Consider the following 27,543-nt stretch of genomic DNA (forward strand, 5'->3'; position numbering starts at 1 on the left):
ACACAGCCTCATTGGCAGCAATGTTGCACTTATATGCACTCTAAAAGTTTCTTGCAGTTGCTTTAGATCTGGGGGCATTTCTTTTTCTCTTTCTTTCTCTCTCTCTCTCTCTTTCTCTCTCTCTTTTGTGTGCATGTCACAGGTCAGAGACCAAGCCAGAAAAGTAACTGGCGGATTTAAATAAATATTCCCCTCTTAATTTTTTTTTCCTTTTAGCTAAGATCAGACAGTCCAAACAAAAAGTTTAGAATTCAAGCTCCAACTTATTTACTCAGTGAATTTATTGGAAAAATAAAGTGAACTTAATTACTCCAGTTAATGGAATTCATGTTAAATAGTATAATTTTCAATGGGCTTTCTGAAGAGCTGTTCTTAGGATGATATGTGAAAAAAGTCATTTCTTTAAGAAAAGAAAAGGTGAACAATAAATAATAGGAGTTATTTGCGTTAACGGTCACGTTATTCATTAAAAGAGAAGAGTAGCAGAAATCTATGACATAATAGCCCAACATGGCAATGAATAGGAGGCTGTAACACTGATGGGCATTTCACAGTATCTGCACATAGTAAACTTCTGCCATTGTTAAAGTCTGAGTTAGATTTATCAATGAATTCTTTACTTTTTTTTGTCTTTTTTTTTTCTTTCATGATTCCTCTTTATGGACTTCTGTTGCAAAGGACAGAATGCTGGGCCAGTCCAGCAACATCCAATGCAGTCATGGGCGAAATGTTGCAGTCGCTGTTCACCTCTGTGTGTGTGTGTGTGTGTGTCCGTGTTTTTGTGTGTGTGTATGTGCTTTTGGCTCATGTTTGTGATGTTAAGTCTTTTGTGAGTCAGAGCTGTTATCAAGTGGAAGGGGCAGGGGAGGATGAGGGGTGAGTCCTGTGGTTGTAAACCTTCACCGAAACACATGGCCCAATTATAGAAAGTTTTCCACTTTATCCCAAAGAAAAGGACTGTCTCCTCAGCAACACTGCAGCCTTCTTGGTAAGATTGGAACTTTTGAGGCAGTTTAGAACATTGGCTGAGAGGGGCCAATTTCGCTTCACTGTTGGTTTACCACCTATCCCCCTTCCACTGGGATTATGTACATGCGTCATTAGGTTTCATGGATGTGGAAAGGGGGGCAAAAGAAGGTTTGGGAGGTACATCTGGTTTTAGTGAGGGTGTGCGCTTCAGCCCCGACCGTGTCAGTGAGTTGTAAGGGTTGAGGCTGGGTTGCCTTGAAACAGTCACTGCTTGGGTGGGTGGGGCGCCGTGCACCTGTATGGAGTCCACCCTCTGAGGGGCAGGGGGTGGGTTGTCTCCCCTGCCAAAGCTCTGATTTCTAGAAAGGTGGGAGGAATTAGAAGAGTTAGTATTGTTTCTTTTGAGGGTGGCTGCTTGGTGGCTCCTTGTTAGAGAGTTTGTGGGATAGCTCCTCTTATAGTCAACGGCGTAGGAGGAGGAATGCATTTCCAGTCGTTTGCCCAGGCCATTCTGAGATAGGGAGGACCCTGGAGGTCCCAGGGAAGCCTCCCTCTGGGGGACCTTGGGAGGCAGGCTATCCAGGTTCTCAACCAGATTGACCCCGTGGTTAGGGCTCTTGCTGCTAAGATGTTCCTTGATGGTCTTGTACTCAAGGGTAGCAGCCTGGTCTTCCAGGGACATCTGTGTCATATCACTCATTTTCGGCTGGTCCACGTACTCGTGCTGATAGCCCTGCTGAGTGATAGGCAGGACCACGACACTGGGGATGTGACTTGGGGAAGCCCGCAGGGGAAGCTCAGTGGGGATCACAGGGGAGGACATTGGGGGCATGTCTTTTGTACAGGCATTAATGAGATTTTGATTCCTCTCCCACTCCCGGCTCCCCCGACTGGGCTTCCGCTTCTGTTGGAGGGTTGGGGTGGACTCTGGAGTGGGCAGGGCGGCCAGGTCTAGATGATGCTGGTCAGCCTTGATGAGTATCTTGGCGGTATTGCTGGGAGTCGCAAGTTTGCCATTGTGCATCAGCGGAGTGAGGATGGCTTCTGGCTTAGGATCTTTAGACTGGGAATCCCCAAAGAGCCCGCTGAGCTTGGTGACACTGCTCATGGAACCCCGGCGGGAGTGCACCAGCTCCTTCTCCTTCCTCTGTGTGACAGACACGTCCTTGCGGCGGTGATCGCATATGCAATAGACAATGATGCCCGAGAAGACGGCCCCCATGACAAAAGCCAGGATGACTGCAATGGCCAAGAGAGTGACAGGAACAAGCTGATCGTGGCCTTTGAGATAACTTTCCCGAATCACACCTGCAATAGACACCATACAAGGAATTATGGAAAAATATACTGACAAGAGTTTGTTTTTCCACAAAATTTCACCTTTAGCCCATTAAGTAAAAACAGTAATAATTAACAAACAGCTACTTCTGTCTCATCTTCAAAGTGAGGTCTTACAAAACAGTAATTAATTAGACTTACAACATCTCCTGCTAAGTAAAAAAACATAAAGAAACTTTGATGTTTTGTTTTTGTTCTGAAAAGTACATTTCAGAATTTTAAGTCTGCACCCTCTTCTTCATTGAAGGGAGTGCCCTGGTTAATGTCTAAATTTCACTTTTCCACTTTCCTCCCTTGTCTCTCCTTTATGTCCTTCTCCTGTTCTCTTTCACACATTCATGGTAACTCCAGAAATGGGAATTTTTTGAGTAGAAATGACAATCCTTTAATACACAAATCCCACAGTATATCAGGCTTTCTGCCTAGATCTTTTTGGTCATCATCACTGACAAATCTAAACGGCAGGGTCCCAATCAGAATGAAAAGCTCTATTAACATCCCAGGTAACCATGAGAAACAAAGGGAGCTGTGAACCAAAAAACATTGGAAAGTAAAAAGCAAATACCCACAGATTTCAAGTGTCAATGCCAATTTAATTTTTTATTTAAAGCAAAAATAAATACTATATAGACTTAATGTCAAACAGAAAACTCAACCAAATATTTGAGTGAGGTTTTTTCCTTAACACATCTGAAAGAACTTGTAGCAAGAAGATCATTTTCAGTGAATCTGGAGATGTGTCAGGTCCCATTATTGTTTGTAAAGCCTGCTGTCATAGTGAGTTTCTTTGTTGGACTTAATCTCTTCAATTTAATAAAAATTATGTCACTATACCAGTCAATAATCTTACACAACATTAACCAAGATGCTGCATTTCTAAAGAAAGTTACTTTCCCAGTTCCTACTTAATCAGGCACCAAGCTGGCAGATGTTGATCAAAATCAAACATGAGGGTTTTTCCTTTTTAAAACTAAGCGAACAAAAGTGTCACAATTGTCAGATCACAAGTGCCTGATAGTTAAAAAAATAAAATCCAAAAGGACTCAATTCATATGTCTGGAGAGCCAGGGAACATGAATGCATTAAAGGCATTAACATGCTCTGAAGAAATGTAAACACGGTTTCTATTCTGGAAGAAATAGCAAGATAGAAAATGTACCTTCAAGGGTCTCCAGAGACACATCTTTCATCTGCTAAATCAAATCTTTCTAGAATATGTTTCCTAAATTTTACTGGCAGCTATCAAGGATACCAATTAGGATTATATACATTCATATATTAAGATTTATATTTAAATCTATATGTATGTAGATATAATCCTATCCCTTAAAAAAAAAAAAAAAAGCAAAGCCATTACATTTTTACTGACAAACTACTGATGCCACAGAAAAGACCTTGGTGTAAAATATACAGCTTTTCAAAGAAGCTCAGTGATGTAATAGATTTTTCTATTAAAACATTTTGATTATTGAGGAAAAAAATAAGAGATGCATAAGCTTTATGCTTAAGAAGAGTTCATTTGCCCTTTCTCTATCTTTTATCCAATCTCTCTCCTCTCACTGTTGGTTGCTGTGGAAATGATTGTCCTGTGACAAAGGACTATGACTTCAGATGAGGAATAAATAGTGGAAGCAAGATGATTTCTGGAGAATCAAAGATCCAGTGTCTAAATATATGTCTTTGATGATAAAGGACAACCTCCACAAACTATCTCCTGGAAACCACTATAAGACTGAGAAATGGAATGATTTCCAAATGTAATATTTTTATTAAAAAATTTCAGATTATCTTCATAGACTTTTAAGGGTAAAACTTGAAAAACAGTAACAGTAGGGGACTTCAGCTATAACTCACACCTTTTATGTTGTAGCGGTCTCCTAACAGTAGGGTATCTTGCACTGAAATATATTTTAAAACTGAGGCATTACAAACTGAGCTAATGTATGTGATGTTTTTAAATTTATATTTTCTTGCTGTTATACAAAAAACAGCAGCTCTGATTTTCTCCCAATGCTATCTACAGGTTGTTATGGTACTAAAAATGTGCAATGGCAAATAACAGTTATTTTTCAATTTTGCAATGATAGTTTCATGTAAGGGAATGTCAGTGAACCACTGAATACTTTTTCAGCCAAGGAGAATGACAGCTAGGACACAGTGGATAGAATGTGGGGCCTGGAGTCACCAAGACTCATCTTCTTGAGTTCAAATCCAGCTTCAGATATTTATGATCTGTGTGACCCTGGGCAGGTCATTTAACCCTTTTTTGCCTCAGTTTTCTCATCTGTATAATGAGCCGGAAAAGGAAATAGCAAAACATTCCACTATTTTTGCCAAGAAAATGCCATATAGGGGCACAAAGAGTTGGACATGACTGAAAAACAATCAAACAACAAAACATTTATAGGAACCCACTTTTCTCAGCATCTAACACAGCTAGATAATAAAATAAACTATATTTTCCCAAATAGGTGGTCCAGTTGATATAGTATTGGACTATCTAGTCATGAAGACTAGAGTTCAAATATGATCTCAGACACTAGCGGTGTGGCCCAAATCAAATCACTTAACTTCTGTCTGTCTCAGTTTCCTTATTTATAAAATGGGAATAAAAACAGGATCTAATTCCCAAGTTGACTGTGAGGATAAAATAAGGTACTATTTATAAAGCATTTTTGCAAACCTTAAATGCTATTTTATTTGAAAATTTAAACTCAACCTGGTACTTTATATTGTAAGTTAACATTTTTGCTCAAAAGAAACACAAACAACAGACTAAAATCCATTTTATTCACCTGGGGGTAGTGGTGGATCAAAGCAGTGTCTTTTAAAAATAGAACTTAAAGAGAGCAAATTTCCTATGCAGTTTCCAAATTTTCCTTTTATCTCCTATTTCTTTCCTTTATAGGACTTAAGGTTCTGAGACAATGGGGATAGGTTGGTCATTATAGAAAGTTGAAGAAAGTCACAGAGAAGGAGAAAGAGATTGATGGTTATTGGCAAACTTGGAGCTAAGATCACAGCTGTTCCATACTTGATAATTTCCTAGTAGCTCCAATGGGGAGTATAAAGATTGAATGCATGATGGTCACAGGTCTATGCTTCTTGGTTTCATACTTTGTCCTGCCAAAATGGGGTTGAATAGATGCTGAGACAAGACATGGCCTAGTGAAAATAGGCTTGTTTAGTGGGAGTTGAACTGTAAAATTATCTATTCAGAGCATAGCAGCAATACTATATTTTCTAGTACACAGACTAATCATTTTTTCATTGGTTGCTCAAAAAGGCAATTAAGCTGCACACATACATAATACAAGAAATAGATATCTAAGCAATGTCAAAAGACCTAAAGGTAGACCTCCAATATTTTGAGTGGACACTTAAAGGGATTTATGGGAGAAAAGGGACAAATAAGTCTCAGAACAATCTACAGTGTTAGAAGGTGTGCCTGTCTTCTTCCTTCTCCCCCATTGAGATCACAAATTCCTTAAGGCAGGGAAATATAAGAATACAATCAACAAAAAAGAAAATATTTAGCAAAAGATACCAATTTCAAATCATTCTAAGTAAGATTCCCTGACAATATTGATAGCAATATTTTCAGAAGGTGGGAAGAATTGATCACAGTGGATATTATATTTGTAATATACACCACTTGTCTAGAATTTTGAAATGAATTTCTAAATTAGTGGTCTATCTTTGGAATGCTTGTAACTCTGGTAATAAATATGACAAAAATAATTATTTTTTAACTGCCTAGTAAACTTTAATATTTATCTTTGGGGCAAATTTCTAAAAATTGACAAACACTCTTAATAATTACTAAAAGACAATAAGACCAAGCATTAAAAAAAGATAAGAAATTGATCTTTAAACAATTCAGATGGGCTTATGTGACCTAAAATGGACTATCTGCATGTTAATTACTAGCTAGGCTTCATTTGATAATTTGGAGAATTGGAGATCCTCTTTACAAGTGGTGGTAAGGAATATGCACTAGTAAATCTCTTTGGACACATAAGTCTTGCATGCATTTTCTCTTTTTCATCTCTCTAATGGGGATGCTTCATGAAGAATGATAATTAATATTTATATGGCACTTATTATATACCAGGCATTATGCTAAACAATTTATAATTTTCTTATGCAATGCTGACAACTACCCTGGAAACCAGATGCTGTTATTATCCTCATTTTACAGATGAGGAAACTGAGGCAAACTTGCCCAGAATCCCAGAACTAGTAAACATATGAGGCTGGATTTGACTCTGGACCCAGTAGTGTATCCACTGTGCCATCTAGCTGCTTAGATATCACATAGTCATTTATTTGGAGAGACATTTATCACTCTATGTAGAAAATGAGACGGGCAGGAGAAATTAATCATCTCACCTTTTCACTTTAAAATTCTTTGAATTTACATAGACAGACCTTTTTAAATTGTGGTTAATGGCCCTACTATACTAATCTAGACAAGGTTCAATACTTCAAGCTTTGAAGAAGCTACAGGAAGTATCTCTTGATAGTGAGGTGACGGATTCAAGAATACAAGTTGATATTGTTTCTTCACATTGCTAATGTGGAAATGTCTTTAGCTTCAACTATACATGTTTGTAACAAAAGTTTTGATTTTCATACTTTTTTTCAATTGTAGGCATAGAGGAAAAGGTGGAAGGTGGGAGAGAATAAAAATCTGAAAATTTTTAAAAATTGAATTTAGGTGGGGGAAAAAAGGATGCTATAGGTATTGAACTGGAGCACAGTGTACTTAGAGTGCTGGACTTTGAGTCAAAAAGACCTGAATTTAAATTCTGTATGAAACATTTACTGGGTATGTGATATTGGGTAGATCATTTATCCTTTATCAATCTCATCTGCAAAAAGGGGATAATAATAGCAACAAAAATAGGATGATAATAGCAACAAAAATGAGATAATGTGAAAAGTGCTTTGAAAATATTAACATATGACAGTGCTGGTTATTATTTTTGTAAGAAGTGTATAGTTTTTTTTTTTTCCTGCAATACTGTATCTGCCTTACTGGAGCTGCTGAAAAGGAAGAATATATAAGTGTCTGCTATTCTGCTTTAAATATAATCTGTCATCTAAAGTTGCTACTTTCACCAAGTGAAAATAGGGTATTGTTAATCCTTTCCCTTAAAAAAAAAAGTATTTTGCATTAATTTGTTAGCCACTGATGATTTCTCACCATGCCCTAAGGTAATAAAAGTTGATCTTCTTAGTTACAATTGTAGAAATTGGAGTAAACAGTAATTCAGCATTTGGGGTGGGGGGGAATCAATTAAGAATGTAATCTTCTTGATGCTTCATTTTAAATCTAGAGATTTTTCAGGCCCTGGAGTAAAGCGTAAATCCATTCACTTCAAACATATTCCATTTTTAGCATAATATTCTTAATCTTACAGTAGCAATTAGACGCTCACATCCCAAGAGATTTTATTTTCATTTAAATTTAATCATAATTAACTTAGATGGTAATTGTAAATTGCTGAAAATAGATTAAGTAATTTAGTTAAGCATTTGGGGGTCACAAATCATAGGATCACATATTTAGAGCAGGAAGGAACCTTATGAGTCAAGATAGTCCACTACTGCCCTCCCCTCATCTACTTTACAGTCAAAGAAGCTGAGATTCAGAAAGTTTTTGCTACTTTCCTAAGACCATAAAAAGCCTAAATGACAGGGTTGGTATTTGAATCCATATGTACTCCAAATCTATTCCACATTTAGCATTCATTTTCCCAAATATCCCTGAAACAATAGATTAATAAATTAACCAATAAAAAACAATTAGATACCTACTAATATATTTTATAATGGGAAAAGAAAGTAAGATTTTCTTTCACTTAGTAGAGTTCCCCATCCAGAATTCTCCTGATCTGAGATAGAACATCTGAACTTCTCTCTTTATCTTTCTCTTATACTTTTCTAGCCAGTGATCCCTCTTCCTGCAATTCCATCAAAAGTTTTGTCCTAGGCACTCTTTTGTTTCAATACTCTCTCACTTGGTGACCTCATTGGCTCCCATGGGTTTCATTATTATCTCTGTTTAAGTCTGGAGATCCAGCTCTAGTCTCTCTCCTGAGTTTCAGCTCAGCATCACCAACTGCTCACTGGATATTTTCAAGTGGATTTCCTTTAGACATCTCAAATGTAATATGTCCCCAAAAGAATTTATTATCTTACTTTCCTGAAATGCCTCGTTACTGTCAAGGGAACTATTATCTTCCCAGTCATCCATATTTCTGATCCTGGTGTCATCTCAACTCATTCTTACTCACTTCATATATCCAATTAGTTGCCAAATTTTACAATTCCTTTCTCCATGACATTTTCCTCATTGGTCTCTTTTGTTTATTCACCACTCTAGATCATGCACCCATAATTTTGACTCATTGCTTCAAGTCTCTCTCATTCATATGGCTGCTAAGGTGATTTTCCTCAAGTGTGGGTCTTTTCATGTTACTCCATACTCAGTAAACTATAATAATTCTCTATTGTTCTTAGGAACAAATAAAAATTCTTGGTTTTTGACATTTAAAACCTTTTGCAATCTAGCCTCTTCCATTCTTCTCACTTATTATTCTTCTACATGTGTTCTACAGTCTAAACATATTAGCCTATTTGCCCCCACAATGCTCTCTGTTTTGTGTTGACTGGGTCCCATTCTTGAAATGTTCTTCTTAATCTCTGCTTTCTAAACTACTTGGTTTTGCCTATCCATGAACAATTAATATTTCTCCTATTATTTAACCTCATTTTTTTTGTATATCTGAAAGGCACAACAAATTGTACACAGTACATCTACAATTTCATGTGCAATTCTCTTTTTTTTTAATTATACTGCTATGGGAATGCTTGTTTTATTCCATAAATTAAACATAAAATTTAATAATGAAAAAAAGAAAGATACTTGGCTTTAAAATACAATTTAGTTTTTAAAGATGGCAGTTCAGGATGTTCTTCCCAAATTGCTGTCCCTCTACAATGAGTGCATTTCACACTAAGATATGTTGTATATACTTCCTCCCCACCCCCACCCCCACATAGATACACCTTATATTTATCTAATTCCATATATCTCATCTTCTCCCCCCATCTTTACCTTTTTTTGGAGGGTATTCCAGAGTTTAGTATAGTTTTTGGTACATAGTAAGAACTTATTAATAAGTAAATGCTTGGACCAGGAGATCATTATACACTTCAACAACAATACTAGATGATGACCAGTTCTGATGGATCAGGCCATCCTCAGCAACGAGATCAACCAAATCATTTCTAATGGAGCAGTAATGAACTGAACTAGCTATACCCAGAAAAAGAACTCTGGGAGATGACTAAAAACCATTACATTGAATTCCCAATCCCTATATTTATGCACACCTGCATCTTTGATTTCCTTCACAAGCTAATTGTACAATAATTCAGAGCCTGATTCTTTTTGTACAGCAAAATAATGTTTTGGTCATGTATACTTATTGTGTATCTAAGTTATATTTTAATATATTTAACATCTACTGGTCCATCCTGCCATTTAGGGGGGGGGGTGGGAGGGTAAGAGGTGAAAAATTGGAACAAGAGGTTTGGCAATTGTTAATGCTGTAAAGTTACCCATGTATATATCCTGTAAATAAAAGGCTATTAAATAAAAAAAAAAAAAGGCCAAAAAAAAAAAAAATAAGTAAATGCTCATTGACAGTTGCTTAAATCTGGAATGCTACTATTTAAGACAGAAAGTATAAACAAATTTAAGAACTCATCATCTTTTATCAGATGAAAGAACTGAAGTCTCTTGGAATCTTGTCAAGAAATCTTGATATCTTTCTCTGTGTGTCTCTTTCTCTGTGTGTCTCTCTTTGTCTCTTATTTCTCTTACTCTTTCTCTCTCGCCCTCCTTCACTTAATGTCTTGACTCATACCACAACTTCAAGTTGAAAATAAACAAAACATCTCACTTTATGCCTCAGTTCTAAAATCTCAAGCAAAGAAGTTTCATTCATACCTTCCCTATTTCTTGTAGTGTTCCCTCTTCTACAATCAGTGCAAAGGGGAAAAATAATTCCAGCATTTTCCCTTTAACACTCAACTCAACTTCAGTAAATTAGGCCTGACAAACCAAAGAATTCTACTTGCCAACAGAATTTTATTCTTCAGTATGTGATTTTCTATAACCCAAGATAATCATGGGTTATACTGTGATGCTTCTTCCATGTTTTTGCAAACACAGAAATCCGGCTCTCTTTTGAAGTCAGCCTGTATCTGACCACCCTTTAGTACTGGTTGCATTTTTTTTCTCATGTGCCTGACCCAGTGGACTATGCTTATTGCTTCTCACTATTCCTTCTAGGTCCTTCTCCACCCACCATTTCCTCCTCTGAGGTACACTCCATTCAGAAATATTGCTCTTTTCATATCATGGTGGTTATTTTCTACTGACTCTTAGGTCATTCTCCTTTCTTAATATATAGTTTATAGTCTTCTTCTCCTTCCACCCCAACTCCTGCCCTTACACTTGGGGACTTTGACTTACATACTTATGTCTCAAAAACTTGCTTCCAGGTTCATCAACCTTCTCAGTTCTTGTGCTTTTCAGCTACATTGGATCATAGACTTAGAACTGGAAGGAAAGACATTAGAGAACACCAAGTCCATTTTATAGGTAAGGAAACTGAAGGTGAGAGAGGAAGATAAGTAATTTATTCAGTGTCACTTAGTTAAGTATCTGAAGCAGGATTGAAATCTAGGTCTTTCTGATTCTAAATCTAGTGTAGTATCCACTATGTTACCACCTTAACCATGTACAAGAATGGCTATTCCCTTGATTATTTACACATATTTCATTTCTCTAACACACAATTTTGAAATTCCTGTCTGACCAGAACCTCTTGTCCTTCTGGTTTTCCCTATGACATACCAATCCTCAAACTATTCTCTGTCTTTTTTTTAATAATAGCTTTTTAATTTCCAAAATATATACAAAGATAGTTTCCAACATTTACCCTTGCAAAATGTTGTGTCCCAAATTTTTCTCCATTTGCTCCCTCCACCCTTTCCCCTAGACAGCAAGTAATCTAATATACGATAAACATATACAATTCTTTTATCCATATTTACACATTTATCATGCTTCACAAGAAAAATCAAATCAAAAAGAAAAAATTAGAGAGAAAAAAAGGAAATAACAACAAAAAATGTGAAAATACTATGTTTCAATAGTTTCAGTTCAATCCCCACAGCCCTCCTTTTGGATGTAGATAGCCCTCTCCATCACAAATCTATTGGAATTGGCTTACTATGCTCTGTCTCCATCATAATTTCCAGTGTCTTCTGCCCTTCCCTGATTTGTTACATTATTACTCCTGCTCAGAACTAAATTTTCTTCTCTTGAAGATCTGATACTTTAGTTAACCACTTTCAACTTTACACTGTTCTTGACTTTTGAGTTACTAGATCCATTGTCCTAGCACCATTTATTCCTTTTAAAACTCTGACATATTCCTATTATCTGCTTTCTCCATTTCCTTCTGTTAAATATTGATAAAAAGAAATCATGCAACTGTATTGATTCATTCCACTACAAATTTATGTTATCCAATCTCAAGTGGACCTTAGTGATACAAACCATCATTTTATTCTGTCCTGGCTGACAATTTTATTATACAGCAATTATTCCAAACTGTCTCTTCTTTTCTCAAATCACTAACACCATCATTTCTCCCCACCTTTCCAGCAGAGAACCTTGCCTCATAATTCACTGAAAAAAATATGACTATAGTCAAACATACTCTCTCCCCTCCAAATCTACATTTCAAATCACTTCCATATTATCCTGTATTTTATAAATCATCAGAGAATTAGTGAACATCTAGAAAAAGAGCAATGATTTGTTCCAGACTAACCTTATTTTTATTAGAGTTATTAAACTAGTAGGTAAAGGAAAAGCTATAGATACAATCTATCCAAATTTTTAGCAAAGTGTAAAAAGTAACTCATCATATTATTGCATAAAGAATGAAAAAATTGGACTTGATAATTATTGAATTGTATGAATTTGGAATTTATCACATCACAGGTGGTCTTTAGTGGAGAACCCTAAATATCTGTGCTTTGTGTGTAATACTTTTATCTGGACAAAAGCAATAATAACATGTTTGTCAAATTTGCAAATGACAGAAAGCTGGGATAGTTATATAGACAGAAAGCTTGTATAGATAGATAGATATAATCCTTTGATGGATTATAATACATGTTCTGCCTTTACTCTTTTCCTTCTCTTCTCCCTTTCTCTCCCCTCTTCTCTGTCTTATCCTCCCAATGCTCTCCTCTTCCTTCCCTTCCCCTTTTTTCTCTCTACATACATAGTCTTTCAGTGACCTCACCAGTTCCCATGGATGGATTTAGTCATGTTCTCATTGCAGATGACTTCCTGATCTATACCTAGCTCTGGTTTCTCTCCCAAGAGCCAGTCTCACATCACCAAATACCTTTTTGAAAATTTAAACTGTATGTTCTATAGACATCAAAAATTCAACATATCAAAAAGAAAATTCATTGTTTTCTTCTTCAAACATTTCTCCCTAACCTCTTGTCAAGGGCACTGCAGTTCTCTACACAGATTTGCAACATTGGAGTCATTTTTCTACTCCTTATTCTGCCTCACTCCACCTAGCCAATTAGTAGCTAAATCATTTTAATGCCATCTCTATAACAGCTCTCATATCTGTCCCATTCTCTCCACTCACATATCCTTTTTCAAGTTGTTCTTTAACACACATAACCTAGTCACTGAAAGTTTAATACCATTGTATCTAAAATGTGACTAGAATGTTTTCACCTCCCATCATATAGTATGCTTCCCTTCCCTTTTGAAGAGATGGCTGAAAGGTTCTGACCAATTTGCTAAAATCTCCTTAATGGAGTTAAATTTAAAAAAAATTTAAAAGTTCCTTCCACCTCTTTATCATGAAAAACACTAAAAGGAGAATAACTTGTTATAGTTAAGCCAGGATTCCTTTTCTCTTTACTATCAATTCACCAGATTGCTTGTTTCCAAGTTGGTGTGATATGATGAATGTGTCTGTCTCCATAGTGAAGTGATTAATAGGCATCTGTGTAAAGCAGACCTAATGACCACAAAGACAACAAAAACGTCTCTGTGTCCTTTTGAAAAATATGCATATGCAAAAAGGGTGAAAATCCTTCCCTATCCAAAAGTAGATTTGGTTTGTCTTGGCCCTGAGTGCTTAGAAAGATGGCAAAACATCAAGAAAAGCCTTAGAGTAAGATTCCCTAAAAATAGACTCTCAACTCTGCTTTATAGTAAGACAAGACTGCAATTTCCCTCGAAATCCTCATGACAACTTGGGTGAATGGAATCTAGCAAACCAATTTTTCTTGTTTGAAAATCTTATTGCCATAAAATGTCAGGCATACAGTCCAGCAAGGCAGCAAGAATAAGCAAGCCAAGTATTTTGCAAAAGCATTTCCATTTCCACACTAGTGCTAGTTATAATATTTATGAAAAAATGTAAAAATTAAATCCCCAAACCCCCAAATCCCACACTTAAAAAGAAAGTAGAATTCCTAAGTGGAGACAATTTTAATGTCCTCAAAGCCACACCCAGGCCAATCAGGATGACCACACTGAATGTGAAATGGGATCTCTCTGTGGTTATCACTGCAGGAAACAGACTTTTTATTGTCTCACAGCATAATGTGAACCAGATGGTCGAAAAGTAAACTGAAACACCATCAGACATGGAAATAGAGCTTATTTTTATAAATGAAAGATGAAGGCATCTCTTTTTGTTGTTGCTGTTGTTGGGGTTAAAGAGCTGTATTTGGAGAACTGGTGGCACCCATTCTGTACAAAGTTTACTATGATTAAATTTGTCTATGACCAGGAAAGCTTATTAATTACCCTAGTCCTGAGTTCTGTAGCTATTTTAAAATTTCATTTATTAAAACAGTGTTTATTGTAGCTAACCACAGTCACCTCATGTTTTACCAATCAATCAACATTTATTAAGTGCCTACTATATGCCAGGCATTGTACTAAGTACTGCAGGCATTGTGCTAAGTGCTATCACCTTTAAAACAGCTATATTCTATTTTAATGTGTATAACATATCTTGGATTGCTTGCCATCTAGGGGAGGTGGTAGGGGGAAGAAGGAAAAAATCTGAAACACAAGGCTATACAAGGGTCAATGTTGAAAAATTATCCATGCATATGGTTTGAAAATAAAAAGCTTTATAAAAAAATAAATAAAATAAATAGCTATATTCTTGCTGTGATGCCATTTATAGAGTAGGAAGAGAATAGGATGGTTGTATAAAATTCATTCAAGTAAAAATATTGTGGTGGTGGTAGTGTTTTTCCCTCCACAAAAACATTTATGTAACTCTTTTATCAATGGCAGTGACATACCCCCATTATGGATAGTTTGCTTATGTTTTTAGTCACAAATCACAGAATCTCACATTTGGAAGTAATCCCTGAAATCATCAAGTACAATCTAATCCCCTCTACAATAACCTTGACAAGTGGTCATTCAATGCTCATTTAAAGAAGTCTACTTTCCAAAGCTATCTGTTTTATTTTTTTAACCATTTCTAATTGGTAGAAGGTTTTCCCATATATTGAATAGCAAGTCTACCTCTTTAACTATCAACCATAGCTTCACATTTTGTGCTCTAGGACCACCCACACACACCCACACCCACACCCACACACACACAGTAAAATGCCCCCACCTTCCACTTCCATCTGATAATCCTTCAATTACTTTAAGACAGTCACTATGTTCTTCGTATACCTTTTATTCTCCACACCACATAATCTTAGTTTCTGCAATTGGTTTTTATCTACCATGGTTTTTCTCCCTCTTATTCTCAATTCAGTCACAGAATCATAGAATATTAGAGCTGGACATGGTCTTAGAGATCCCTCTGGTGTAGTAAGAAAAAAAAAACATACATACTCACAATACTACTCTGGAAATCAGTAGATCTAGATTTAAATGTGGCTTTGACTGATGTCAGTTTTATGACCATTGTCAAGTCAATTTTCTCTCCCTGAATGTTAATTATAAAATGGGATTAATTCTTACATTGCCCATCTCATGAGCTTTTTGTGAAGAGACCTTAACATACCATAGATATGCAAGCTTGAGTCATTTAGTCATCTAAGATTCTTCTTGCATCTACTTGAAATTTTCTTGGCAAAAATACTACTGTTTTTGCCATTTCCTTCCCCACCTCATTTGATAGATGAGGAAATTAAGTCAAACAGGGTAAGTTTCCCACCCAGGGTGTATTTAGTAAATGTCTAAAGCTACATTTGAACAAAGCAAGATGAGTTTTCCTGATCCTAAGCCCAGGACTTTACCCATTATGCCATCTAACTTCCCATTAATTTTTTCAAGAAGAGTAACAATTCTCAGAGATAAGAAGTGACTTGTCCCTTGTCCCTTCTAAGTCATCATCTCTAAATCATTGTATATACAATGGATTGTCAGGTTGGCCCATATGGATGATTCTGGTTCTTAGTATTCTGTTAATGCAAAGTCTAATATTGGGGAATGATTATTTCAGATTTGTATAGCTTTGGAAGTGTTCATGTTTATTTTTTTCTTCACTTTGCTATATTACTACAAATAGGACTAGAAACCCAAAATCAAAGTTGATTCTGAAACCAGACAAAGCATTTATATTTTCTAACTTCCTGGTCTCATCTTCCTTTGAGAATTTATAGGGAGTTAAAACTATATAACCAGAAATAGATTTACTTAGAAAATTACAAAATTCAACTAATTCTTTATTTAGGTTATTTTTCTATTGCATTCTATTCCATATTTTTTCTCCTCTACAAAATCAAGGAGGAAAAAACAAATTTCAGTAAACTGGCAACTATACTAGTTAGTCTTCCTTTATAATAAAGTCTTTGGGATCCATAGTACAAGCATACTCTAATGAGATTTTTGCTAACTCCTGGCAACTTGATTGCTTTGAATATGTTCCATGTTAGGCCCATGTTAATAATAACAGCCAGCATTTATATACACCTACTAGGTGCCAAAAATTGCTAAGCACCTTACAAATATCCCATTTAATCTTACAAATATTATCACATGCTATAATGAATGCCACAGTTTAGGGGTTATATTATATAGTAGAGTTCTAAGGTATAATTAGAGATTTGTGAGACTGAATCTGTGATTTTGCTGCCAAATTTTCTCATGAGATTCATCAGCCATTCTATTTTTGGTGCTATCAATGCAGGTCAGTAATTTAGAATGAAGAGATTTTTTTAGAACACAATTGAATAATTTACCTGGAATCACACAATCAACATGGATTAGAGAGGTAAGATTTGAATTCAGGTCTTCTTAGATTTAGAGGTCAGTTCTTTATTCACTAACATATGTTTTCTCTGCACACTTATGTGGAAAGGGATTTTAGTATACTACAAGAAAAAAATAAGATTTTTAAAAAAAGAACAGCTTTGGAAAGGGATGTTAAATAAGCGGCCAGCAACTTGAAAAGAACTTCTGAGTGCCAATCTAGAATATTTCATTGTATCATGCTGCCTCATTTAATCAAAGAGTTCCTTGTGATAAGGTCCTGAATGGTGTATTGGGCAGAAACTGAAAAATCAGTCATTGAGACAAGCAGAGAAAAGGTACTGATAGAGATCAGTTTTGCTCCATGGTCCCACTCTCTAAGGAGATTGTCTAGTCAGAAATCCAAGTTATGTCAAAACCCATGAGACCCACCCTCTGAAGGAGTCTTGGGCATCTTCTTCTTGCCATGTCCTTTCAGAAATTCCCGGAATGTCTCTGAGGTTAAATTTTCCTAATAAAATCTACTTAGAGCCATGCCATACTCACTGTCCTTCTTTGGGTCAGTCTGCCATGGCACTTTGTCTCATGCTATCTTTCCCCTTACCCTCCCCCATGCCATGTAGTATCTCTCCTAACTCCATCATGCTTTGTGGTGTCTCTCCAAACCCACTTCTCCTCATTATAGCTAACTACCTCTTTTGGGTGCTGAGTCCCTTTCAGGATTTGGTCTGCCAAGCCTAACCTCATGAAGTGTTTCCTTTCTCCTGATAAATGGCAAATTCCACTAGGGAACTTGCCCTTTCCACCATTAATTATTAAAACCTTTTTTCTATACTCACCCAACTCTATTTCTTATTTGCCATTATTAGTGTCTATTGTGTAATCCTTTATTTTGTCTGTAATCTATTCTCCTAAATAAATCTCCCTTTTGTCAAAGAGAATGGCTATTGTGAATTCTTCACATGACCAAACTTCAACTTTTGGGAATTTGCATTTGATTTTTATAAATAATAACAATCCCCCAATTCCTCAGAACTTATAATGAAAGAAAATAGGGGTCTAAATTATCAATGGAATAATACATTGGTCCAAATTGCATATCTATAACAAAACCAATTTAATTTTTCCAGATCCTAAAGCAGATGTCAAAGTATTTTTGGACTTTCTTGAGATACTTTGACCAAAAAATTAGTAATTTTGTACTTCTTCATGACTATTTAGCTTTAAAAGTATTTGTTTTTGTAATTTTTATGCAAAAAAAAATACTTGTACTGCTTAAAGGGAGTTGTTTTTGATGGACAGAACACTCTATAGATATAAAAAGTGATTGCACCATTGATACAATTGATTCTATTATTCCTAAAGGGAACTCCAAACTGTAACAATAAAGAATAATTCTCTTGGTCACCAGCTATCTACCCCTGGTTGGAGAGCAGAATAAAGGAGAAAAGAGAATTGAAAAACCCTTGGGAACTTATAACTTACTAATCATAATTTAACAAACAAAATGCTTGCATGTAAGAAAAAAATACTTGTTCAACTGCTTCTAAATTCCGAGGATTAGAGGAAGCATTTTTAAGTTATATGAAATTTTTACTAATCTATAATAATAGCTAGGTTTGCAAATGTTTACATGAAGGTTTGCAAAACACCTTGCAAATATTATCTCATTGTATCCTGACAACAATCCTGAGAAGTAAGTGCTATCATTACTATCCATTTTAGAGCTGAGAAAACTAAGGTAGAGGTTAAATAGCTTGCCTAGATCAACAACTAGCATGTATCAGAGGTCCCATTTGAACTTTCCTGACTCCAAGTCCAGTGTGTTATATTTGTGCCTCTAAGCTACATATAAATACAGAAAAATACATTTGGAAATTTTATGTGCATTATAAGCTAAATTCTAGTGGGCAAAATTCATCAGTACTTAGCATATAATTATTATCTAACTGGGAGATGCTTATGTTCTGTAGAATTTATTATTTATTAAGAATGAGAGACTGTAACTAGAAACCACATGCTTTGAAATGTCTAAAAGATTAAGAATGATGCAATGCCTTCAATGCTTCTTGACATTATTTTCCCTACTAATAAAATCACTATTTAACTATTCTCAATCTCAGTTATTTCAAGTATGGTTCATAATTACTTTTGTGAGAAAATGTAATTTCAAATGAATATATGGAAGGGAAAGACTACTTTTTAGAACAAGAAATTTAAAACTAGCTGAGACAATAATTAAAATTTTCCTTAGTTAGTCAATAAGCATCTATTAAACTCATACTCTATGCCAGAAACTGTACTGTGTAATGGAAATTCAAAAAGAAGAGACAGTCTCTGATTTCAAGGCAATTACAATATAATGGAGGAGAAAAGCATATGAATATGTACAACAAAGTTATATATAAGATAAATGGGGAATAATGAATGGAGGGAAGGCTCTAAAATTATGAGACATTTAAAAAATCTTTCATTAAAATTGATTCCCTAGGGTCAGCTAGATGGCGCAGTGGATAGAGCACCAGCCCTGAAGTCAGGAGGACCTGAGTTCAAATCTAACTTCAGACACTTAACACTTCCCTAGCTGTGTGAGCCTGGGCAAGTCACCTAACCCCAATTGCCGGGGGGGGGGGGGGGGAAGGGGAGGGAGAGAGAGAGAGTTACTTTACAATTCTGTTTCTCTACTGCATTTCCACGTATTTCTATGAGACTACAGAATAATCTTTGTCTCTGTGTCTCTCTTTCTCTACTCCTTCTCTCACCCCATTACTTTCTTTTATTTATCTCTTTCTGTTAAGTATTCTGGACCCCTCCTATGCTCTCAAGACTTTAGTTATGTACAAAGTTAAGAAAAGAGATGCTAACCTCAGAAAATGTTCTTATAGCTCACTTACTTTTTTTTTTTTTTTTTACCATATTTGATCATTACAATTCTCACCATTACATGTTACAGTTAGCTATTAATATTTATAGAAGACCAATTAACTAATACCAACTATCCAGTAGTTTTAAACTCTGAAACTAGTCTCTAAATAAAATATAGACCTTAGATTATATTCTCATCAATATTTATAATTAATAAAAACAAACTGATCCTCAGAGTTAAATTTTTTTTAAGTTTTGGCAAAAAAATAAAGTTTTGACTAAAAGTAAATAATTAAAAGGATGGAGTAAAGTTGTACTAGTGCATAAATTATTGAACATCCCAGAAATTACATTAATAAGATTAAGTCTAATAATCAAGGCATAGGTCTTAAAAAGGATAAAGTTGTCTAAACTAATTCAGACATCAAGAATGTCTTGTGTAAAAATGGGGAGAAAAAAGCAAAAGATAGTGTGACAGGAAGGAGAAAAAGAGAGAAGAGAGAAATATGATGTCAGAAAAAGAATTGAAAAGGTGGTTTAAAATTATATTAGTCTACATTTATCAAAGTTGAATGGTTCTTTTATACACCAAGGAGATAATTTTGATTTAGAAATTTTAATTATTTAAATAACTGATCACATAATAATAATGTTAAGAATTCTTTTCTTTTTGGAGTAAAAGTTTTAATGGGAGACAAAAAGGTCAGGTGCTGCCTATGGTGAACATGATCCAAATATTTGTGTGCAGACAGAGACAAGCAGAGAGAAGAAATTAACTTTCAACATTGCTGACATTTAACTTTTATTTTTTCTAGCCTTTCCATGACAATCTCATCAAGACCTTAGATAAATCCAGTATGTTGCCAAAAGAATACAGAATTAATTAGACCAAATCTATGACCATGCCTGCATGACTGAAAGGACAATTAGAGTCACCCACATGGATCTTTTCAATTTTCCCCTCCCACCAACATGGATGTATACACTAAAACTACTAATTAATTTATTTAAGAGCCCTAGTAAATGGCCTGCTACAGCATTCTCTCATTTCTTTCAAGAAAAATCATGAACTTGAAATAGGTGTTCCTTTTTATTTTTCTTTGACAAGGGCACATTAATAACATAAAAGTGAATGCTGATGTTATCTCCTCTTATGTAAGCTTCTTTCATTCTAAAATCTCTTTCTTTCTTCTTTTTCTGGTCCATCTCAGGCTTATCACTGATTTTACTTGGGATAGAGATGCTACTACATGAAGACTTAAACCTTTACAAAATAAAAAGACATTTATCTGGTGCATTCATTATACCCAGTTTTAACTTGAATGACAGAGAAGACCAAGTTAGAGCTACAGTCTGCTAGAGGCTTAACCTGGATAATATTCCTTGCTTATTTAGATGTGTTCTTTGAGAAAAATGGTACTGATTGTAGGTAGTTACTATTGTCATTATTATTATATAGGGTGCCCCCAAAATGTTTGTATAATTTGAAGTCATTAAAGCTTTAAATTAATTGATTTCAAACATTACTAAATTAAAACTGTATGCAGACTTTTAGGATACTCTCTTTATATATATATATATATATATATGTGTGTGTGTGTGTGTGTGTATAATATATGTATATCTCATATATAAAATAGACATATATATTACATATACATACACACATAATTACATATAGGAAGAGTGTATTTTGTATCCATATATGTCTACCTTTAATTTCTCTCCTTGATTAATTCAAGAAATTACTTCATTTCAACTAGATTAAACAATGATAACTCCATACTACTTTTTCAGGTGTCCACAGCTATGTTCAGCAAATACCAACAACTATGGGGGCCTATCTTGTGATGGAGTACCAGAAGCCAGGCTCCTCAGCATTGTGCTACCTTCTTCAGTGCTATTACTATGATGACTTCTAGCTCTCTTTTTATGATTCAATTTCAAACCTATTATAAGGTTCACGTCTTCCCTTTATAATTCACTTCTGTATACTGAAGAGAGCATTAAATTTGTAATCCAAAATTCTAGATTTAAATCCCATTTTTCTCATTTATTATCTATCTGTGAATCTATTTATCTAGAATAAAGAAGAAGAAATTACACAGGAAATTAGGGAATAGAAAAATGGGAAATTAAACAGGAAAGGCCAACAAATGGTTCAAGGAAAAGAAAAAAAAAGGACCAAAAGATATCTCTGAGCCTCATTTTACTCATTTAGAAAATAAGATGTTTGGACCAAAAAAATTTCTAGCATATCTTCCATCTCTGTATTTAACATGCTACTAAAATAACAATTGAAATTATTTACCTATCTCTCTAATTGTTATTCTTTATACTTAAAAAGGACCAAAATGACATCACTATTTCAGGATCAATGTACAGTGTGTCTGAATGTGGCTGAGCCAACAAATAGAAGTTTAGAAGGCTTTACTACAGCTCAGACACAAATTCTTAGGAACCTTTGGGATGGAGAAGTTTCTAAATTTGTGCACCTCCATTATTTTACACACACACACACACACACACACACACACACAATCACATAATTTAGGAAGAAATATAAAGTCTGGCTAAACTAACATTTGATAAAGTTGAGATTATTTAAAGGTAAAATAATAGGTTTAATCATTCTATGGTCTGAAGCATTTTTATTTCTACATATTCCTAAAGAATCACTTTAAATTCTTCTGTGAATTATCAAATTTTTAAAAGATAACTACTCTTCATCATATTCAAGGCACATAATTGGGTGATTTATTGTTTTTTGTAACTAAATGTATATTCTACTTATCTGTAGAATTTTAGATTTTTTTAAAATCATAGTGTAAACTCTCAATAGAATAGTTTTTGTTATTTATTCACAAAACAGATAAGAATCTCTCAACCAATTTGCCTGGCAATTAGTGGGAGTGTCAATGTACAAAAGCAAAGATTTAGTTAATTTTATCATTCACAATTGACAGCAGTTTGTTTTTATGGGGATGGTAATAGCATTGTACCTTATAGGACTACTGTGAGGATTAAATGAAATAATATAGAAGACATTTTAAAGCTCTGTGTAAATGTTAGTCATATTATTTTAAAATCAAATTTCTTCTAATGATTCAATCATATTTAAAAATAAAAAGCTGGAATGTTTCGAATACTGCAAGTCTTCCAAAGTACTTTATACAGATTATCTCAACTTGATCTGCACAACAACTCAGTGAAGTAGGGATTGCTGAACTTCTTTATCCTTGGTTTGTAAACGAGGGAGTTAAAACTGAAATAAGTGATGACCATGGTCATAGAGGGAAAGTTTAAAATTTCGTTTATCCTGACTCTAGACCCTCTCTTGGATCAACTAGATATTACTGCATCATTTAATCTTACCTCAAATCAATATTTCTACCACCCCTACCTTATCCCTATTTGATGTGTATGTTTAAAAATTATAATATGTCAAGAAACTATAGAAAATTATAAATATGCTAATTCACAGACAAAAATCAAATCTATTTTCATTTCTCTTGTTCTTTGCCTCTGACCAATTATACTATATATCTAATCCATTTCTTTCCCTGATCATAAATACTCCCTCTCTAGAAAAAAAATCAATATTTAGCACAGAAATAGAGTTTGAAGATTGCCTTTTCCACTTATTAGAATCAATGATGTAAAGAAAAAAGCATCAGACTGAGTCAGAGAACTTGAATTTGAATTCTGCCTTTGCAGGATTTAATCTTTCCAGGTGAGATCATATATCAAGGCTCTTATCATTTATTAACATCTTAGCTTATATACATTCTGTCCTTGGTAGAAAACCCCTGAGCAAGTTTGACTGATAAGTTTTAATGGAAAGAGAAGAATGGAAATGGTGGTACTTGCAGTGCTTCTTGAGTACTGGGCAGCATAGGATATAGGTACTTACCTATGTAGTGAGAGGGTTTCATTCAATCCACAAGCAATTGTTAAGTTATTCCTAGATTTTGGGCATCAAAGGAGAAAACCCTGAAGGCCAACTATATATGCCTATCCTTCTCTCTCAAACTATAGTTGAGATACTCAGTGCTATTCATTTTTTAAAAAGTTCTTATGAATCCTAAGAAACATTCTTATTAGAGAGAATGCTCATGAATTGGAAACTTGGTATTGAAATAGAAAAAAATTATGACTTGGAACAACAAATGGCCATTTCAACTAATCTAATTAAAGTAATTGCCAAACTACCATGGAGCACTGCTATTTTAGGTCAAATGAAGAATCCCATATTGATGTTAGTAACATTGTTTTCATCTCAAACATTAAATATAAAATTATCTATGACCTGAAAATGTATGTATGTAGGATTTTTGGTGTAAAAATGGACACAATTTCTTCCATTCTGTTGAAAAATTTATTCCAATGGTCTCCATACCCTCTCCCCTTACAAATTCAATCAATCAACCTTTATTAAGCAATTATTAAGTGCCAGGTACTATGCCAGGTACTAAGTGCCAGTCAACATTTAAAGTTTCTACAAGCATATTTGAAGTTCCCAAATATTCCTTGGCTAGGTTAACTTGGGAAATATTTCTAAAACAGTGTTATCTAAAGCAAAACTAAATCACTATCCCCAGTTGCAAAATTCTGCTTAATAATAAGTATCAAAAGAACTAAAGAGAAGGTGAATCATATATGTTTACCAAGTAGAAAGATATGGTTTTGACCGAACCTCATTTTTAAAAAACACTAGGTAAGGTCAGATTGGCTAGAATGACAGGGAAAGATAATGCAGAGGGGAGGTGGGAAAATTGGGATACTGATATATTGCTGGTGGAATTGTGAATACATCCAGCCATTCTGGAGAGCAATTTGGAATTCTGCTCAAAAAGTTATCAAACTGTGCATACCCTTTGATCCAGCAGTGTTACTACTGAGCTTATATCCCAAAGAGATCTTAAAGAAGGGAAAGGGGCCTGTATGTGCAAGAATGTTTGTGGCAGCCCTCTTTGTAGTGGCCAGAAACTGGAAATCGAGTGGATGCCCATCAATTGGAGAATGGCTGAATAAATTGTGGTATATGAATGTTATGGAATATTATTGTTCTGTAAGAAATGACCAACAGGATGATTTCAGAAAGGCCTGGAGAGACTTACACAAACTGATGCTGAATGAAACGAGCAGGGCCAAGAGATCATTATATACTTCAACAACAATACTATATGATGATCAATTCTGATGGACATGGCCCTCTTCAACAATGAGATGAACCAAATCAGTTCCAACAGATCAATAAGGAACTGAACCAGCTACACCCAACGAAAAAACTTTGGGTGATGACTATGAACCACTACATAGCATTCCCAATCTCTCTATTTTTGTCCACCTGCATTTTTGATTTCCTTCACAGGCTAATTGTACACTATTTCAAAGTCCAATTCTTTTTGTATAGCAAAATAACTGTTTGAACATGTATACATATATTGAATTTAGCTTATACTTCAACATATTTAACATGTATTGGTCAACCTGCCATCTGGGGGTAGGGGTGGGAGGAAGGAGGGGAAAAGTTGGGACAAAAGGTTTTGCAATTGTCAATGCTGAAAAATCACCCATGCATATATCTTGTAAATAAAAAGCTATTTAAAAAAAACACTAGGTAATCAGGCAATGAATGGATCAGACTGGAATCTTTACTACTTTAAGCCACAGTAAAGTTTCCAAGGAAAATAAAATAAAAATGAACTACGAAAAATTCTTTTTATCAAATTTGAAGTGAAATTGAATTTAGTTATGACTCCCTGTAAAATGTGTAAAACATCCCTCCCTTTAATAGCTTTTTATGACTCAAGTGTGTACCTACTCAAACTAGAAATGTGATTGATAAAACTAGTATATTGTTTAAAGCTTACTCATATGTTAGTTTGACTTAAATTGCTCACTTAACTAGTGATCTAATTCTGTTACTTGTTTTTTCTTTAAGTACAGTAGGCACATCTCAAGCCATAGTGATAATATCTCCTTCCAAGTAAAATAATGTCTTATTTCAGAAGATTCCCATAATATGCATATATAAACCAATCCTAAAACTTGTGATTGAGTAGAAATGCTTCAAGAATAGAGTATTTCTGAATATTAATTTTCAAGTGGCTTTTCTACAACCTATGAGAATATTACAGAATAAAATCTAGATAAGAATGTTTTAGAATATACTGTTTATTCTTTCTATGATTCTAACTTTTTCTGTGTATCCCTTAATGGTGACACTAATTCTGATGGAACCAATGAAGAAGATACACCTGCTTTCTTTGAAACTAGTCTTATAACCATGCTATATGTCTATATTTGGTGGGAAACAATGGACCACTTGGGAGCTGTGGTAGTACCAACATGACTTAAGAGAAAAAATATTTCTTATCCTCTTCATGTTGAGGGAAAAAAAGTATAATCTAAAACTAAATGGGTTGTGAAGCTCATATTTAAATGTGATGTAGTTATTATAAGATAAATAATAAAAATTTAAAACCTGGGTGGAACTGATAAAGTAAAAGTCATGGCTGCATCTAATTTGTCATTTGTGACTAAAAGACAAGATAGAGGCTATAGATATCTAGGTACCAGATAAAGCAGAGCCATTAACTGTGCTCCCTCTAAAGAATCTAGCACTTAAAAGCTATCAAGCAATTTTTAAAAAGTAGTAAGGACAAGGGACATTACACAAAGGCTAGTAGGGTAAGGAAGGGCAAGGTCAGTTAGTTATTAACAAGGAAAAGAACTTCATTTTCTGTGGCAACACATTTGAGTAGTTTTTTTTTTTTTTTTAATATCTACTCTTGGGCTTTGTTAGTATGACTTTGCATGCATACAGGATTGTTATGTTACAGTGTAGAGGGTAAAGCCTTGGAACATTCCACAGAGGGACAGAGGGCTAGTCTTTATTATTTTGAAAGGGGAGACTAAATACAATGGCAGCAGAAGGGAAAGTTTAATTGTGCAAGGCAAGGAACAGTGAACGGTGTTTTGACAAAGGTGAGAAACATATAGGATTAAATCAATACTGAAAACACAGCAAGAAAAAGAAACGAAAACAAAAGCAAACATACTCTGGAAATGCAGTCTTACTAAGGATAGCTCTCTCTAATTGGCAGCATTTAGATAAGGGCTTGTGTTTATTAATTGATCTTTGTAGCCAGTCAAAAGAAAAAAAGGGAATCAGACACCTGACTCCTCCTAGCTTGTCTATCCAATATATCATTTTCTGCTTAGTGAAGAAAAGAGAGGTATCTTAGAAACAATTCCAGAGTATATTTAGCTACCAAAGCTGTGGGCACACAAATGTCACATTTCCATGAATTAACCCATTTAAAGAACATCCCTTTTCAGTGGCCCGCAGATGACCAAAAAGACACTTGTACCGAATTAGATGCTGAACACAGATGGATGTGACATCACCAACGTACCAGGATCAGAGAAAATAAAGAAGCAAATGGATTAAGAATCACTTCGGTTTTAGAGACATACATGTGAACAAGAAATGAAAGAAAACATGTTCAAAAGAATAACCCAATTACTAAATCACATCACAGAGCACTTTGCAAAATGAAACAGAAGTTTAAAAGAAATTCATGGATGCTCAAAGAAAAGAAATCTACAAGGGTGGATAGTGGGGGGGGGGAGGAGAAGAAATAAAATCATGGTACAAAGATAAAAACAAAAACAAACATTAAGCTAAATTCTTTTTGAATTTTGCATAACAACTCATTGGCGTTGCCCATCCAAAGCACTTAATCAATTGTGCTGCAAAAGCCACATTTGATTGGGCAAGGCAAGGAGTTAATAGCACATGAATAGTGGTAATGGTAGAGACCCACGCAATCACCTCTGCCACCATTGTCTGACAATATGTAGACTGCTTCCAGCTTTGTCAATATTCATAATTAGACCCCAAAGAATGAACAATGCAGAATTTTTAAACTGTCAAGTGTTAATAAGACTCTTTGATAATCTCTGCTCCCTGGGGAGATACCCATTCAGAGCAAGCT

The 27,543-nt window shown here is 34.9% G+C and overlaps 1 protein-coding gene across 4 annotated transcripts in view; it reads right to left on the reverse strand.

Moving 5' to 3' along the window:
- Window positions 1-263: 263 nt before the first annotated feature.
- The window catches only part of SEMA6A (semaphorin 6A), a 172,415-nt gene continuing 145,135 nt past the window's right edge, over window positions 264-27,543 (reverse strand). For all 4 annotated transcript variants that reach the window (XM_031938773.1, XM_031938806.1, XM_031938795.1 and 1 more), the window contains one exon: window positions 264-2,277. In XM_031938773.1, coding sequence (XP_031794633.1) covers window positions 1,085-2,277 — 1,193 coding nt within the window. In that variant the 3' untranslated portion in view covers window positions 264-1,084. The remainder of the gene's footprint in view (window positions 2,278-27,543) is intronic.

Source organism: Sarcophilus harrisii, chromosome 1, assembly GCF_902635505.1.
Source record: "Sarcophilus harrisii chromosome 1, mSarHar1.11, whole genome shotgun sequence".
Lineage (NCBI taxonomy): Eukaryota > Metazoa > Chordata > Mammalia > Dasyuromorphia > Dasyuridae > Sarcophilus > Sarcophilus harrisii.